Source organism: Lynx canadensis, chromosome C2 (genome assembly GCF_007474595.2).
Source record: "Lynx canadensis isolate LIC74 chromosome C2, mLynCan4.pri.v2, whole genome shotgun sequence".
NCBI classification, from domain to species: Eukaryota; Metazoa; Chordata; class Mammalia; order Carnivora; family Felidae; genus Lynx; species Lynx canadensis.
In genome coordinates this window covers 151,810,973-151,828,215 of record NC_044311.2, presented here as the reverse complement: position 1 = coordinate 151,828,215, position 17,243 = coordinate 151,810,973, and the positions used below count along the sequence as shown (strand labels likewise).

The 17,243-nt window shown below is 49.4% G+C and overlaps 1 protein-coding gene across 5 annotated transcripts in view; it reads left to right on the top strand.

The window, feature by feature from the left end:
* Window positions 1–17,243, top strand: part of ERG (ETS transcription factor ERG) — a 252,833-nt gene that overhangs the window by 221,391 nt on the left and 14,199 nt on the right. For 3 of the 5 annotated variants that reach the window (XM_030328900.1, XM_030328898.1, XM_030328901.1), the window contains 3 exons: window positions 8,672–8,875; window positions 9,723–9,803; window positions 11,723–11,794. In XM_030328900.1, coding sequence (XP_030184760.1) covers window positions 8,672–8,875; window positions 9,723–9,803; window positions 11,723–11,794 — 357 coding nt within the window. The remainder of the gene's footprint in view (window positions 1–8,671; window positions 8,876–9,722; window positions 9,804–11,722; window positions 11,795–17,243) is intronic. The other 2 variants (XM_032594789.1, XM_032594790.1) reach the window with 2 other exon arrangements.

Here is a 17,243-nt window from a genome sequence, read left to right as displayed (position 1 = left end):
TTAAAGATTCACAAGTAAAGAAATAAAACTAGAATGTTAAGCAGCCAAACCAAAAGAGAAAGGATGTTAGCCAATTTGACCATAAATTATATTTAAAAAATTAAAATAAAAAATAAATAAAAAATACTCCAAAGTCAGTTAAGTGCTCTTTATAAAAACATCTAACACAAAGAAAGAATGGCAGCAAACAGATGGAATAAAATGTGCTAGTCAAATTCTAAGCAAAACACACATGACAAACGTGGAAATAGAAAGCAGAAAGCATTATTGGAGATAATTGAGGGTTAATACATAATCAAAAAAGGATACGTTCATGAAAACCATATAACAGTGATGAACTTGTATGTACATAATAACGTAGGCTCCAAATACATAAAGAACTGTAAGGAGAAGAAGATCCACTTTTGGTGAGAGATTTCAATTTGCCTTTTGCAGCAGTTGATCGATCAATGACATAAAAATTAGGTATATGTTACCAATTTTGACCCAATGGTTATTTATAGAAACCTACATGTAACAATTAGAGAATATACATTCTTTGTAAACTCTCCAGGGATATTTGTAGAAATTGACCATACACTATAGGCCACCAAAAAAGAACAACTGGAATAAAAGAATAAAAGGAAATTGGCGTCATATAGATCTCATTCGCTGGCTAATTCACTAATTTAAAACAAAAAATTAGAAATCAATAGCTATCAAAACGGTGACTGAACCTCATCTATGAATTAGGAAATCAAAAGGTTCAGAAACAGCCTCGGGTGTAGGCTTTTTGTGTTCAAATTTCAACCTGTGATACAGTGGAGCCCGAAGGGAGGCCAGTTCTATTGAGCCTGCTTTGTAAATGTAAAGCCTCCCCCTACAAGGAGACGAAATGTTAAGTCTTATTTTTGCAGGCTTCTGAGTGTCTCGGACAGCAGACTGGCAGACTTGCCCAGGGCTGGGTTTTATAAACAAAGATTTCATACGGTTGTGATATGGCTTGGAGATACATTCTATGTTTTTGGTCCCTTTTTTTTTTTTTTTTTTTTTTTTTTTTTAATCTCAAAGCCAATATCTTACGCTGGTATTGTTCAAGAAAAATGTCACTCGGGGCTTATATTTTCACCAGTCTGACTCTTGCTTAACCTTACTTTTATTCATTCCTCTGGCAGGGGGTGGGGGGTCTGAAACAGGATGTTTGCCTGCATGAGGTATTCTGTTTCACAAACTGATTTAAATATCTACTTAATATTTTCCTGGCAGCCGTGGAACTCTACTAGGTCAGAAAACAGTTTCAGGGAAATGTAAAAATAAGTTCAGCCCTCCACCCACGCACTGCTCGCCACTCCCCCCCGCCCCAGCAGTAATTTAAAGGGTGCAACTCCTGACCTCCCTTGGACTATGGGGGCTTACCATTTTGATGTCCGTGAGATGTGGGCTGGTGACCCAGATGTTTTCAAAACAATTGGACTGGAGGCTGAAAACCAAACAACTTATCTTCAGTGGTTCATAATTCATCTGACAGAAAGCACCTCCAAAAGCTTCTCAAAATAAAGCGATAAATCAGACCTCTGCGTTTAAAGGAAGAGGCTGCTCCCGCGATAATAGATTATTTCATCTCCGCAGGGTTTACGATGCGAAATCCAGCGTGTGGATGCATTCTTTCTCCGCAGTATGTTACTGTTGGCAGAGTGCTTTCACATTCATTATCTCCTTTACTTTTCTATTCCCCTGACGTTTCACTTAATTACCCACAGAAGAAGGAAATGATTTCCAGAGAGGTTAACGTTTACATCTAGTAGATGGTTGAATCGGAACCCCCCAAGAGCCTTTTATTTGACCACCAAGTTTGGGGTACTCGATGTGATTATGATTCGATGCCTCAGACGTTTTCAGTGGCTCGGAAATTCCTGGACCATCAAGTCCAGCCTTCTTAGCAAGACGTTTAAGGCTCCCTGTGATCGGACCCCCAACGTTCATGTCCATCCTCCTCCATTTGTGTGCGCCCTCTGAAACCCTCCGCTGTAGCCACCCCTGGTTTCTCCCTTCTCTCTCAGCACCTCTGGTGTTTCATGCCTCTGCAGCTATGAAGCCGGGCTTACGCTGCTCCCGTAAACTAAAGGGCTTCTCTGCTCTGTCACCTTAATTCTGTCAAATCCTTTTCATTAACCCAGGCTCAAGCCAAGCCCTTGTGGTGAAAAGTTTATGTTTTTCCTTGGCGTCTCTTTCTCCTGGCCGCCTCTGAATCCATACTCGTGTGTAGCAAATGCTCAGTAACTCTTACGTGAGTTGACTTAATCTTAGTCCTTGTCCTATGGGAGTCATGCCTTAGGTCCTTGGATTCTGCGTGTTGTTTTATGGAAGAGGAAAAGCAGGCTCCATCATGAGGTTAGGTGATGGGTTCTGAGCCTGGCTGCTCTCTGGAGGTGGAAGGTGTGAGATGGCACACCTAAACACGGGCAAAGGCGATACCTTGGCTGGGGTTCATTCTCTGCCCCCCCCCCCTTCTCCTTCACATGCATAGTGGGGAATCGGAGAAGGAGGTGAGGTCTCTTGAATCTCGTAGGACCTCGTGCGCCTCCTTCAGTGACGGCAGGGTGGGACAGAAGAAGAAAACTTTGCTGACATACCATGAACCATGGAGGATACCCAAGAGACGCTACTGGGCTCTCTATGGCGTCGAAGGGTGAGCTGGGACCCAACACATTGACTTGAACTCTCCAAAACGCGACCTACTGCTGTAGCATCCATGCTGGGCCGGGGTAGCTGGGGTGGGTGGGGCTCACTGGGGCTCTGTCATTGGTGCAGGGAGTGGGCTTGCAGTCTTGACGTCACCTCCCTACCCAGAGGGTCGTGACAAGCGCTTACCCCTCAAGAGCATTGAGGACAGATGGCCAAAGCAGGTGGTGAGTGTAGGTAAGGGGACAAGAAGGGGCTGGTCCTGCAGGCAGTGGGTGGTGTTTGGGCACAGGCATGGGGCGTGTGTGGCTGTAGGAAGACAGAATGGGGAATGGTCGAGAATAACACCTATGAAGACATCGGGACCCAGCGAACTAAGTGTCCTGTGCTTCGTGTTGAGGAGATTGGCCTTGTCCCTTGAAAAGGGTTCTCTGTTATGACACCTCCAGAGTAGGTCTGGAATAATGGTGCCCCAAGGATAGGTCAGAAAGGAACATCCTCATTTATTGTATCAGATGACCATATTTGGTTTTTCACGTTCTTCGCTTATACAAGTATAGGACAGGGACGTGGAGATCCATTCTCAAAAAGATACGGGAGTAACGCAACTTTGGATGTCTTTATTCTTTTCAAATGAAAAAGATACCCATTCATCAACTGTAGAAGAAAGTGAGATTAAAATCTTACACCGTTGCAAGTTTTATAAAAACACCTTAACAAATATGCATATATGTAAATCCTTTGTAAGATCTTGTTTTGATTTTGAAACAGAGCAGAATACGTTTTTATAAACACCTTTTTAACCTAAGTACTACATGTTTATTGGAGAAATAAGAGAAAATGCAGTTTGGTGAAAGAGAAAAAAAATCTAAAAATCCCCATCACTTGTTCTCCAGAGATGGCGGTTGACATCTTTCTGCATAGCTCTCCCAAATTCTTTCCATGAATGTATTTACATTTCTTCACAAAGTATAATTGTGCTTCAATAATGTTTTCAGACTTTTCAATTTAATTCACTTTGAGCACGTTTTCATATCGATGTATTCTGCGGTATCATTTTAGTTTTCAAGCATCACAGAAACATCCCTAAATGTACTGCAACTTAACCCGTTTTCTTTCGGTTGGACATTTAGGGTGTTTCCAATGTTATGCTATTATAAACAACACTACAAAGAACATCCTTGAAAATAAATCATTGCGCACATCCTCTATTATTTCCTTATGATAAATTTCTAGAAGTGGAATTTTTTAGTTCAGAGACGATGCACACAGTTTTTTAAGGACATCTCAAACGTATCGCCGAATTGTTCATTGCAAAGGCAGTAGCAATTTATAGTCACGCCAGCGGTAGAAGAAAACAGCCGTTTCACCAACCAAAAGTGAGAACGTTGGAAATAAGAACAATACAGGTCAAAGAATTGGTCTCTGGGGTCTCGCCCGTGAGTCCCTGAAAGGAAAGTTGAATAAGCTGGGCTTAGCGAGGGAAACCAATCTCTGTGGCGAGGGACCACAGAGAAACGAGACTTGTCTTTTTTGGCTGTCTTCCTAAGGTGTCATTTCACTATTTTAACATGAACCCAGGGACTTGCAGGAAGATACTTACATATCATTTTTTAAATATCTGGTTATACCATTAAGAGAAGAAAATGCATTGCCAGAATGAACTGATTTCTAGGAAGTAGCTACTCCCCCCCACCCCCCCACCCCCACCAAAATAGTCCTTCTGGGTTGTTAAAAGCAGAACATGACAAAATAAAAACACAAAGGGTGGGACAGCAGACGGCAGGACCTTCCGTGTGAGTGTCTGCGACTGTCCTCTGCACAGAACTGAGGGGGATGAGGGCTTGGGTTGCGGATCATTAAATACGATCCAGCTCTGCATAACGAGGAATTATGACAGGGCCATGAGAAAAAAAAAAAGAAGAAGAAGGAAGACCTTCTATAAAAGCAGTCTGGGGTTTTGACCATTTTTATCCCTGAAGGTAAAACCCTGACCCGGTGGCGACGAGCCATCTGAACTTTCCTGGTGGACAAAGTTACCCTTCTGTGTACGCACTCAGTTTTCGCAGACCACCGAAGCGGTCCCGTGTGTTTGGGTTACAGAGGAAGGTACACACCTTCCTGTCATTTCAGGTTTTGTAGGTGATGCTCTCGTTGACACAGAGCTGTCCTTGGTTTTCCGATTCTGTGCGCTGATTGCTGGTTGAGGGCGTGAGTGTTACAAAACTGGTTGAGATCCGATAGCAGCCGGAAAAACTGAGCATGTACATGGCCCACGACCCAGCAATTCCACATCTAGGTGGCCCCTTCAGGCCGGCCCTTCCCACGCTTAACCTGCACGCGGATCATCTCGAGAACTGGTGGAAATGTAGGGGCGCCCGAGACTCTGCTCCACACTTGGAGCAGCGAGGCCCCTGGGGGTGATGGTCTGAACCTCGGCTGCGCTTAAGAATTACCTGGGGAGCTTTTTTTTTTTTTTTTTTTTTTTTTTTTTTTCAACGTTTATTTATTTTTGGGACAGCGAGAGACAGAGCATGAACGGGGGAGGGGCAGAGAGAGAGGGAGACACAGAATCGGAAACAGGCTCCAGGCTCCGAGCCGTCAGCCCAGAGCCCGACGCGGGGCTCGAACTCACGGGCCGCGAGATCGTGACCTGGCTGAAGTCGGACGCTTAACCGACTGCGCCACCCAGGCGCCCCTACCTGGGGAGCTTTTAACAGTTCCGGTGCCCAGGCTGCCCTCCAGCAGGATGAAGTTAGAATCTCCGTGGGCGAGACCAGGCTCGGGCCCCCATCTCCGTGTGATTCCAATGTAGAGCCAGGGCGGTGGACCAGTGCCGATTCCTTCCCATGTGCGGGGTGGGCACGGACGCTCGGGTGTTCACGGAGAAGCGAATTGTGTCCACGCCTGTGAGGGGGCCCGAGGGCTGCTTAGTTGACACGATTGAATACTCCCACGTGGATTAACTTGGACACGTCTTGAAAATACACTGGTGGGTGCCCAGAGCAAATCAGATACCGTTCACGTGAAGTTTAAAAGCACAAACCGCACCGGAGGCCTGGGTGGCTCGGTGGGTTGAGCGTCCGACCTCGGCTCGGGTCATGATCTCACAGTCCGTGGGTTCGAGCCCCGCGTGGGGCTCTGTGCTGACGGCTCGGAGCCTGGAGCCTGCTTCGGATTCTGGGTCTCCCTCTCTCTCTGCCGCTCCCCTGCTGGAGCTCTGTCTCTCTCTCTTTCTCCAAAATTATAAATAAACATTAAAATAAAAATTAAAAAAAAATAAAAGCACAACCAACACACATGGTTGATAGGGTAAAAGTATTCAAGTATACGTAGGGATGATGGGCACCAAGCTCAGAATGGTGGTTGCTTCGGGGGTGTTGAGGCGGGGGAAGCTCGGAGGTGGATTCCATTGGATTTGAAGTCATTTCTTTCAATTAAAAAAAGATACGAAAGGGCCACCTGTTGGGCGTTCGACTCTTGGTTTCTGCTCATGTCATGATCTCATGGTTTGTGAGTTCAAGCCCAGAATTGGAGCCTGGAGCCTGCTTGGGATTCTCTCCCTCCCTCTCTCTCTGCCCCTCCCCTGCTCATGCTCTCTCTCTCTCTCTTTCTCTCTCTCTCTCTCTCTCTCTCTCTCAAAATAAGTGAATAAGCTTGGGGCGCCTGGGTGGCTCAGTGGGTTAAGTGTCCAACTTCATCTCAGGTCATGATCTTGTGGTCTGTGAGTTTGAGCCCCGCATCGAGTTCTGTGTTGACAGCTCAGAGCCTGGAGCCTGCTTCTGATTCCGTGTCTCCCTCTCTCTCTCTCTCTCTCTGCCACTCCCCTGCTCATGCGCTCTCTCTCTCTCTCTCTCTCTCTCAAAAATAAAGATTTAAAAAATTTTTTAAAAAATTAAGTGAATAAAAAAAAATGAAATATTAGGGTGTGGATGGGAGGAGGGTGGGGGAGACAGAAGGAGGGAGAGACGAAAAATGGAAAGCAGAGAGGAAGCGGGCGAGAGGGAGGAGGCTCTGGTGGTAGGATTGTCTGGAAGCCTCTCACTGTTACTTCTGTTTACTTCTGTAAACTTAAAACCTCTTCCAAGGGCACACACCATGCCCGACTCTTGAGTAGCCTGAAACGTTAGTAAGACCAAACAAAGTTCTAAAGCTATTAGCTACGAAGTGGTTCCAAAGGATGACTTATCCCTACACCAGATTCTCACTCATTATGACCAGAGCATCGCAGCACGCCTGACCTCTAAGGGCCTGTCCACAGAACCAAGGTCAAGGCTCTCGTTTTACATGTAAAAACAGATGCGGGAAGGGGATACAGTCTCTGGGGGTTGCAGCGAGTTGAAGGACCCTGGGATTCGAACTCTGGGCTCCGGCTCCTTGCCTGGGTGTCTCCCATGTGCAAATATTTTTTTCTTAAGTTTGTTTATTTATTTTGAGAGAGAGAGAGAGAGAGAGAGAGAGAGAGAGAGAGAGAAAGTTTGCATGCAAGTGGGAAGGGGCAGAGAGGGAGAGGAAGAGAAAATCCGCCAGTGCAGAGCCCGATGTGGGGCTCGAACTCACAAACTGCAAGATCATGACCCAAGGGGCAGCAGTCAGACGCTTCACTGACTGAGCCACCCAGGTGCCCCTCCTACCTGCCGGTATTCGGGTGCCCTAAATATCCCTCTGCCCAGGCTGTTTGTGTGGGGTGCTCCTGGCTGTATTTCCACTGGGGATAATACAGTGGCTGTCCCACTGGCCGCGCCCTCTGGGACTCTACCGAGGTCCCCTCCCATATGTGGCAGTGGAGTGGGACGACACTGCCTGCCTGAGGTGGGGTGTTTGTGTGCCGTAGCTGTGCGATGAGAAGGTCCCCCAGCCAGTCCCCTACTCCTGCAGGTGCCTGATAGGTGCAAAATCAAACTCTCTGCAGGAAAAGCAGGAAACCAACCGCTCTCTCTTGGAAATACCAACCCAGGGGCGCCTGGGGGGCCCGGTTGGTTAAGCGTCCGACTTTGGCTCAGGTCATGATCTCACAGTCTGTGACTTCGAGCCCCGCGTCGGGCTCTGTGCTGACAGCTCAGAGCCTGGAGCCCGCTTCAGATTCTGTGTCTCCCTCTCATTCTCTCTCTGCCTCTCCCCTGCTCATGCTCTCTCTCTCTCTCTCTCTCTCTCTCTCTCAAAAATAAATAAACTTAAAAAAAATTTTTTTTAATGAAATACCAGCCCATATGGGGTGCCCGGTGGCTCATTTTGGTTAAGCACCGACTTAGGCTCAGGTCATGAGTTTGAGCCCCCTATGTCGGGCTCTGTGCTGACAGCTCAGAGCCTGGAGCCTGCTTCAGATTCTGTCTCTCTGTCTCTCTTTGCCCCACCCCTGTTTTGCTCGCGCTCTCTCTCTCCCTGTCTCTCAAAAATAAACATTAAGAAAAACAATAATAAAAAAAAGAAACACCAGCCCACGGGAGGCACTAGGGTTTTCATTCACCTACGCTTGACTTCCAGTTTTGCGGTCAGTATTTTTCAGTATTTTGTACAAATGCTTTTTTTTGCGTGACGGACGGTGATGAGCGTCTTCCTGATTTGTGTTCTGAGCTCTCGATGCCAACAGTTCCCTAAGGAAATAAAATTTCCATGATTTTTTCATTTGTAAACAAATAAATAAAAATGAAACTAAGTGACAAAAATGAATAATAAAAAAGCCTGGTGCCTACGTGAAACTTCAGATGATCTGAGCCACGAGGGGCCAGTGGTGTTCCAGAACGATTCACTTTAAAGGCAGCGATTTCTGGGCGTGACTCAGATGGCTTTTTTTTGTTGTTTTTTGTTTTTTTGTTTTTGTCTTTCCCCCAAGACACTTGGTTTTGACAGGGCACCGCGCCTGTTTGGAAGCCTGTCTTCTAGAACAGCGGGGAAGGGGCCCCTCCGGGAAGCCGTGGCTGGCGGGGGCCCTGCCTGGGATGTGGCTCTGCCCTGGAAATGCGTCTTCGGGAGCCGACTAGCTGATTGCTTCTGTCCCAACCCCTTTCAGATCCTACACTGTGGAGTACGGACCACGTCCGGCAGTGGCTGGAGTGGGCAGTGAAAGAGTATGGCCTTCCGGACGTCGACATCTTGCTGTTCCAGAACATCGACGGGAAGGAGCTGTGCAAGATGACCAAGGACGACTTCCAGAGGCTCACCCCGAGCTACAACGCTGACATCCTTCTCTCCCACCTGCACTACCTCAGAGAGAGTAAGAGGGTCGGGACGGAGATCACTGGGGTGCGGGTTCTTGCCAACCCGAGCTGAGGGGGTCCAGTCCAGTCTGTGACAGCTTCTTCCCGCCCTAACCCAGTTCTCACTTAGGATCTGGGAGAACCAAACGCTTACGAGGCCACGATCTAGGTACACATGTGACAAGCGGTCAAGCGCTTTTCCCAGAAGCCGGAGGAGTCACACGAGGCTTCAACTGCCTCCCCCCGGGTCACCTCCACCAAGAGGATCACATGGCAGAGGGGAGCAGAGCTTCCTCTGGTCACACATTATTGAGTCCCCGTGGTGTCCCACACTAAAACGGAAACAGACGGAAACGCCCCCGATGGGAATTACGGGGCTCATCCTCCCTAAAGCTAAACCAAGCCCCCTCCCGGTCCCACCTGAGCACAGAGTGAGAGAAGTTTCCAGTTCGTATCATGACACGTGGCTTCACCTGACAGAGTGGGAGTGGCATATTGGCGATTGGAGGCATGAATTCACCCGGTTTGCTGTATGGTTTAATTTTTCAGACATCAAGCATGGTTGGCAGGAGAGGGAAATAGCGCAGCAGGGGGCTGGGTGTGGACTCCGGTGTAAATGCTTTGCCTGGCATCCCGATCACTTGTTCCCCGAATTAAATATGGGCCCACCTAGGTTTTAACACGCTACCCAGCCGCAGGGCCATGGAGAGATTTCCGAGCCGCTCAGGAAAGTAGGGTGGGGGTGGGGAGGCGTTCTTCTCCTTTCTTTCTTCTTCTTCTTCTTTTTTTTAAGGAGGGTAATTCTCTCTCTCTCTCTCTCTCTCTCCTTTTTCATTTTGATGTCGCTTTTGTTTTGTTTTGTAGCTCCTCTTCCACATTTGACTTCAGATGATGTTGATAAAGCCTTACAAAACTCTCCACGGTTAATGCATGCTAGAAACACAGGTAATGCTGGGCCTGCCCCTTCCCCACAGGACACGCGCAAAGCCTTGTCCACAGATTGCACGCTTTCAAGGTGGATGGCGGGCCGGTCAGGGCATCAGGAAGGCAGAACAGAGGGGATGCTCGAGGGGTTCTTGATATGCAGGAGGCTCTTGCTGAGGTACCAGAGCCGGCCGGCAGGGGGCGCCCGTTTTGGTTTCTGAGCACTCCCCAACCCCCTGGACCGTCAAAGGACTTCTTTCGACCAGGAGAGGCGCAGAATTAGCCCTTAGCCGTTGCCTTACCTCTCTTTTGCTGGATTACAATCTGCCGCTGTGCTGACTGTAGAAACTAAAAGCATGTTCGATATAAAGGGGGCCCTTGGGGTTCTTTTTATTTCTTTTTTGCTCGCAAAGGAACGTGTACTAGGACAAGCAGGAGTTTTATTTTTTCCTTTTAGGAAAAGTCTTAGGCCACTTGACTCACCCTGACTTTAATCTTCCTGCACAGACTCTGGACGTTTGCAAAGGGCAGGAGGAAAGAAAGCTCATTCGTCACTTTTGGGGAGCTTGGGGCTGAAAGGGAGACTGCGTTGTCATTTTGGAGGATATGAAATCAGTTACTAACCCAATCCCTGCTATCCCGTCTCTAACCACAGATTCTGCATTTTATCTGTTTATTTATGGCCTGAGTCTAGTCGAGTTGAACAGGATGCTTCATCCCCGCTAACGTTCCCCATCCCCCTCATGGTCGAGGCTGGCTTTCTGCGGATGAACGTGTCCGCGGCTGGCATCCGCCGTCTCCCTCCTGATAGAGACAGCTGCCGAAGCCTGGCCACAGGCTGCTTACCCCACTGTCCCAGCCGGCAGGGCCCTTCCGCCACCACTCAGGCCGGGGCGGGGACCATCAAGGCTTGGGTAACCCCATCGTCAGCAAAGAAGCCGATTCATGGCCAGCCTCACACGGAAGTACAGCCGTGTTCCCAAAATGCGTGACGTGAGCGAGTCCCGGTTTGGGTATTACAGTGAGATAGATGGCTCATTTATCTTGGTCCTCCAGATTCAGGACATTGTGCTTTTCATTGAAAGTGAAAAAAAAAAAAAAAAAAAAAAAAAAAAGCTTGGAGTCAGTCGTATGCTTTTTCACTGTAGGTTACACACGTCAGCCAATTAATGACCTTTTGGCCAGAAAATAACAAATAACTTAGGCTGAGTGATTTCCCCCTCTTAAGAACCCCCTTGAGCGACACATTTTCTGATCATTTCACAGTTGTTTAGAAAATTTATAACAGTGAGTGAAAGTTTCGAGAACGCTCTGCTTTCGTTACTAGTGTTACTGTTACACGTAGAAGCAGTCGAAGAATGGGAGGACCGATTCCAAATGGACCGAACTGCAGAAGGGGATTTTTTTTTTCCTGCTCACAACACGGGCAGTGGATTGAGGCAGAGAAGGGGAAACATGCATTTGAAGAGAAATGTGGATTTATTTTTAATAAGATCCATACATTCTTCGGCAAAAAAATATTTGTAATTCTTTGGGACTGTTTTCCAAGGGCTCTGTAAAATGTTTCTCTGGATGTTTATGCAACTTATAATTGAAAATACGCACCATAGAATTGTTTTTTTTTTATAAAGTGAGATGGTTGGGGGTGATAGGGGACACACAGATGCGCTTCAGCAAGAAGCCATACCATCAAAACACGGGACACTTTCTGACAAATGGGACGCAGTATAGCCTGACATCTATCTCCGTAGTCGGAATCAGTTTCTGCCCCCGTTTGCTTATCCCTTCCCCCCTCCCCACCCACCCCCTGGGAGTCCCAGATGGCCGGCTCCAGGGGGTCCCCTCCCTTTGGTGTCACAGGGCAAAGTTGATTTGGTTGCAGGAGATCAACAACCACAACAAAAGACCTTCACATGTTTTGTCTTTCCTTTTGTCTGCAGGGGGTGCAGCTTTTATTTTCCCAAATACTTCAGTATATCCTGAGGCCACGCAAAGAATTACAACTAGGCCAGGTACGAAAAACACCCCTGTGTGATCTGTCCCTGCAGAGACATCTTGGGATGTCCCGTGAGATCCGTGACCTAAGTCACCAGAGTCAGAGGGCGCGGATCCTGGGTCTGAAGGGAGTCCTGAGCAGTCTTGTTCTGCCCCTGTGAATCTGGAGCCCAGATTCCATCAGACCGTTTCATTCAGAGATCACACTTCAGGTCCCTGACCGCAGAATTCAAAGCAGATCGGCCCCTTAACTAGCTGCTCTGAAAGGCAGATGGGCAAAGTTGGCACCCTGGAAGCCTGGCGGAAAAGCACCCGCCCGCGCGCCAGGCGACAAAAGGATGCGCGTCCTCGGGGGAACACACGAAGCACGAGGCGTCCCCATAGTGTTAGTGATGGACTCTCGGCATGTCACGAGAGCCAGCGATTCAGAGCAGAAGCATGCCATAGGTGATATTTACATCGGACTCTTTATGTCTTTCCTGATTGCTCTAGGTAATTGATTTTCATGTCATTCGTGAAAGAATAAATATCACCAAGTGCTTACTAGTGACAAGCACAGTGTTACGTTCTGGGCCAGACTTCAGAAAGCTTCCTGTCTGCAGAAGGCTGGCCTGTTCATTCCACGATGTCCACGGAGCGCCTCCTGGGCGTCGGCCGCGGAGGGGACGACGGAAACCAGCTCACAGGCACACATCCGGGCTTCGCCTGAAGTTCTAGATGTCGCGGTAGAGCCGCCTAGAGCCAGAGATAGACTCACACATAAGTGTCGAACCTCAAGGGCTGGCGACATAGAGCAGACACGCCCCTGAGACTCTAACCTGAAGGAGTAGAGGCATCATCTTTGATGGCAGAGGCTGTAGGACCAGCCGCGGTTGCAAACGTACCTTCCGTGAGAGCGGGAAGGACGCTCTCCAGAGGAAGGGCCACCCGCCACAGGAGGATTAGATGTGTGCCAGGTGGGGAAGGAGGGGGAGGGCATTTCAGATCAGGAGCAGCGTGGCTCAGACCTCGGTCCCCTCCCCAGGACTTGCACCGATAACACGCCAGCCCGCCAGCTGAGGAAATGTCGGTTCAGGGTAGGGGGCTGGTTTCTCGATCGTCATCCATGCCTCTGGAGTCATGCGTTCCTAGACCCAAGCTGTCGCCCTTTGGCCTCTGTCCCACACCCAGACTACATGAGACTCAATTTGGATTGGTCCAGGGCATTAAGTTTGGCACGGTCGTTTCTTTCCAGTCAGGAGCTCAATAGCATGGGTGAAGAAGCTTCTCAGAGCTGTTGCCACCCCGACGCTGTCCTGTTACTTCCGCAGAGCCTTGAGGCTGGCCATTCCCTCCTCTCTGACCCCAGAGGAAGGATTTGCGCCCCTCTCCCTGGGGAACACGGTGGAAAGGTTTAGCTAAAGTGCTTCGTCCCCTCTGTCATGGTGGAGACTTCACAGGCCACTTACTTGTGGATCAGATCCAGGGTCTAGAATGACCTGGACTGGGCCTGAGGAAACCCACCGTTCACCTCTGATAAATGCATCCTTGGGAGAACATAGGGAAGTATAGGGAGACCGCAACGGTTTTGTGAGCGTTTAAAATCCATTTCCATCCATCCTTAAAAGAAGAAGAGCTTTCCGGGAAGCGGCGGGCCACGGTTTGCTTTTGCTTTTGCTTGCTTTTGCTGGTTTGTTTGTTTGAAGCTGCCTCATGGATGCGTCTCACTGAGTCGCAAAATCCAGGGATTGGGAGCTGGGCTTGGGGTTTTGTCGAAAGGTCGCGACGTTGACCAGATCCGTTGGTTACAGCCCAGTGGTCAGACCAGCTGGCTAATCGCTTGCTAGTACGTAGAACAGTGGATCCTGGAACTCCTTTTTCTTTATTCGCATCTGGAGATGCGATTTGGAAGATTCAGCTTTCCGGGTGTGTGTGGGGGGCGGGGCGCAGGGAGTAGCTGGGAAGTGAAGGCTGGGACACGCCTCCGCGCTCTGGCCACGCTCTTCCTTGGGGCCGTGATTTGTGCGTGACCCGCAGGAGATCACACTTCCCTAACTCCACCCCAGCAGAGTATGTTTCTGAGACTCAAGTTTGTAGCGAAAGTACCTGTTTTGACGACCCCTCCTGTGACTGTCCAGGGAGATACAGATGCTTGTATATGCGCTATAAGGAAGTTGAATCAGACTGAACACGCCAGAGCTCTTTGCTGAACTATCCGGGGGTTTGACCTTGGAGAGGAGAGTTGCTTCTCCGCTTAGGTGGACGCAGGGATGGACCTTGAAGGATGCACTTGTGAGTCGGAAAGCCCGTCGGGGTGCGGGTGGAAATCTGGCACTGGCCCTGGGGAAACAGGTGCCGCAGGGCGGTTCCCAGACCGGCTGGGATCCAGCTGTGTTCCTGGGCTCAGAAGTGTCTGATGCCGGCAGAAGAGGTGATGGCTGACTCCCCCCTGGGAAGAGGCCCCTGGGGCCCTTGGGGATCGAGACCCGAGTTCCCATTCCCCTGCACTCCTGGTCTGCTCTGCCATGACCTTCACGGCCGCTCCACTTCTGTAACCCCCCAGCCATGGGAACAGGGGGCTTCCTCCACCCACGCGCGCCCAGTCCCCTCCCCCATGCCTCCTGTCCCTCCCTGCCTCCTCTTCTTTCTGCCCTGTGTAACCCACCCCCGGGCTGCTGACCCCAGTCTCCCTTTTCCTTTCATCCTCCTGGCCTTCCTTCCCAAATGGGTCACTTCTTCCAGGTCCCCCAGCTGCTTACCCCATCAAGTCGCTGTCATTGCAATCCAACCCCACATTTGGCCAAGGCTGGTGACCTCCCAGACAGCCACACGTGGGCATGTTACTGCTTTGTCCATGTCTCTCCCTTCTCTTCCCAGGCTGGCTTCTATTCGCTTTTCCCAAATGTTCCTGATTCAAAAGGCACCCTCCCTCGTGATCTCTTCGTTGACTTAGCACTTAGATCCGTCTCTCTCCTACTCGTAAAAAGTGTTTGCACGTAGGCGTGTCATTTTACATTCTGTTTTCGATGATCATGATTTTAGGGTGCTTCATGTGTTTCTTGGGTTGCGAGTACCTTCCTTCCTTGCTGAACACGTGCCTTTGGGAGCCATGGCCCTCTGAGGTCTCAAGTGACATAAAAGACATAGGTCTGACCCACTGAAACTTGCAAGCTGGTTTTTGACCCCCCGCGGCATGTCAGGAGCAGTTTATATGAAAGCCGTGGTGGGCACCAAGGGGGACATTGTGCAGCCCCGTCTCTCCTCCTCCACCATCACGCAGTCCCCAGAGCATCATGCACGTCTAGGATGTTATCCAAAGACACTGGAGGCTTGAGCCGGCACGAGCAGCCTTAACTTTCACTTTTAAGCCAGTGCCCTTCAGGGGTTTCTCAGAATCTTGAACAACTCCTCCTTTGGCATTCACAACTGAGTGACATTTCGACGTCACCCGTCAAGGCAAGGCAGCAAATGCACGTTCTCCTCAGTCAGGCCCTGTGGAAAGTCTGCATCCCGGCTCACGGCTGGAAACGCACCCTCTGCTTTCCCTCTGGTTAGACCGTAACCACAGAGGTCTGCAAAGCCAGGAGAGAAAGCCGTGCACAACGCTCCCAGGTCTCCATGTCTTTGATGGGGGATCTTAGAAGACCGTAGGAAGGTCTGGAGGAATACAGGAGAGGGTGACTCAGCCACATCAGGGCGGACTCCCAACCTTCCTTCCATTAAGTAGGTGTTTATCAGGTGGTTCCGGGCGGTAGCTCTTGGCCTTTCTCTTTGCATTAGCCTCTAGGTTCATGGACAGCAGGCAAATCTCATCTGTTCCTACCCAACCCAGCCAGGGCCCCTGCACACTGCTTTGCAGATGCCGCATAGATCCTGCAGAATGAAGATGAGCTCTCGCATGGTCCAAGTTCTGGTTCATTAAAAAATAAAGTGGGCGTGGGCATACTGTGAAGGCTAGAGGGCTGTTCCTCTGTAAGCGTGATGAAAGCAGAATATAAAACTTGGTGAACTTCACCCCGCAGGATGCAGCATAGACTCTATATGTTGTCTTGATTCACTGATGCCCAGGGAAGGGAGAGGGTGGGGGGAGGAGGAGTCTCTTTCCAAATCAAGGACCGATCCCAGCTCCCAGGAAATAAATCAAGGTGCTGGTGTGGAGGGACCCAAAGCTAGTCAAACTCCCGATTTTTAGTGTCGTGCTTTTTGGCCTGGATCATGGCATAGAACACGTTTCTTTGTTGACTCTGAGCTGCCCACGAATGGCTTTTATAACCTTCAGTTTTTAAACACACAGCCTGGTGCAGAAAAAAAAGAGAACCAGAGTCAGAAAGCGGCCTTCCCCAACACAGGACCTTGTGCCAAGTGTGTGAGTTAATTACCTTGAAGATCCCAGTACAGGAGAGAATGAGGGTGCATTGAAGTGACCAGCAGAAATTCCATGTAAAATCTGTTCTTAGTAGAAGTTCTGTGCCCTGCTATCGCCAAGGGACACATAGCAAATGCGCTTGGAGTCGGAATTTCTACAGCAGCCCAAGGGCAGAAATGCCCAGGGCTGGCCGTGCTGTGAGGTGGGGCGGCTGGAGAGGCCCCGGCGTGTCCTTCTGAATCAGTATGGCTTCATTCAGCCTTTTCCCAGAGTCACCTCCCTGGGGAGGGAAACTCAGTGCCCCCAGCGCGTGAGCGGCAGCTGATAAGGAAGCACCGGACCAGAATTTCATGAACGAAAACAAAAGCCGACTTATCTTCCGTGGCAATATGTTTATGAACATGTTAATCATCGTTCATATAAACAGCTCAGATTCTTGGCTTAGAGTCAGACTTCGTGTTGTTAAGGTCCTGACTTATTTTCAGGGGAGGGCGGAACACAGTTATAGACCCGGAGAAGGGTTTTATGAATAAAGAGTTTCAAAATATTTGTCTCTTGCTAGTGGGGTGGTTAATTTTTTTCCAGTCACATCACATGAGCAATACTTTCATGTTTAACGTAGTAGCAGACCAGCGACGAACGGCCGTTCGTTCCGCTCGCATTCTCTCTGGGGAAGGTAACCAGCGTAGAACTCTTCGCACGCATTTTCTCATTTGTCCTGACACGCTCAGCGGTTCTGAGATCTGTTATCTGCGGGAACACAGATTCCTGCCTAGAAACATGTAATGGAGATGATCTAGAACGGCCTCGCTCCGGCATTGCTCAGTGCGCTCCCAGGTCACCCGGGACCTCGTTAAAGGGCAGATTCTGGCTCGGTAGCCCTGGAGTGAGATTCTGCCTTCCTCACCAGCTCCCAGATGTTACCAGTCTTGCTGGTCTGTGGGCCACCCTTTGAGACCTGGGATCTAGAACACCTTTTGGTATTGCCTTGCTTTTTTTTTCATTTGGTCAACAGAAGCCCCTTTGTCCGTGTGCCTGTCTGCTCCTGAATTCGGCTAGACGCTGGTACAGTAGTCCAGTGTTCTTTCTGAGACAGTTCTCAGATTGAAACTCTGGCTGAC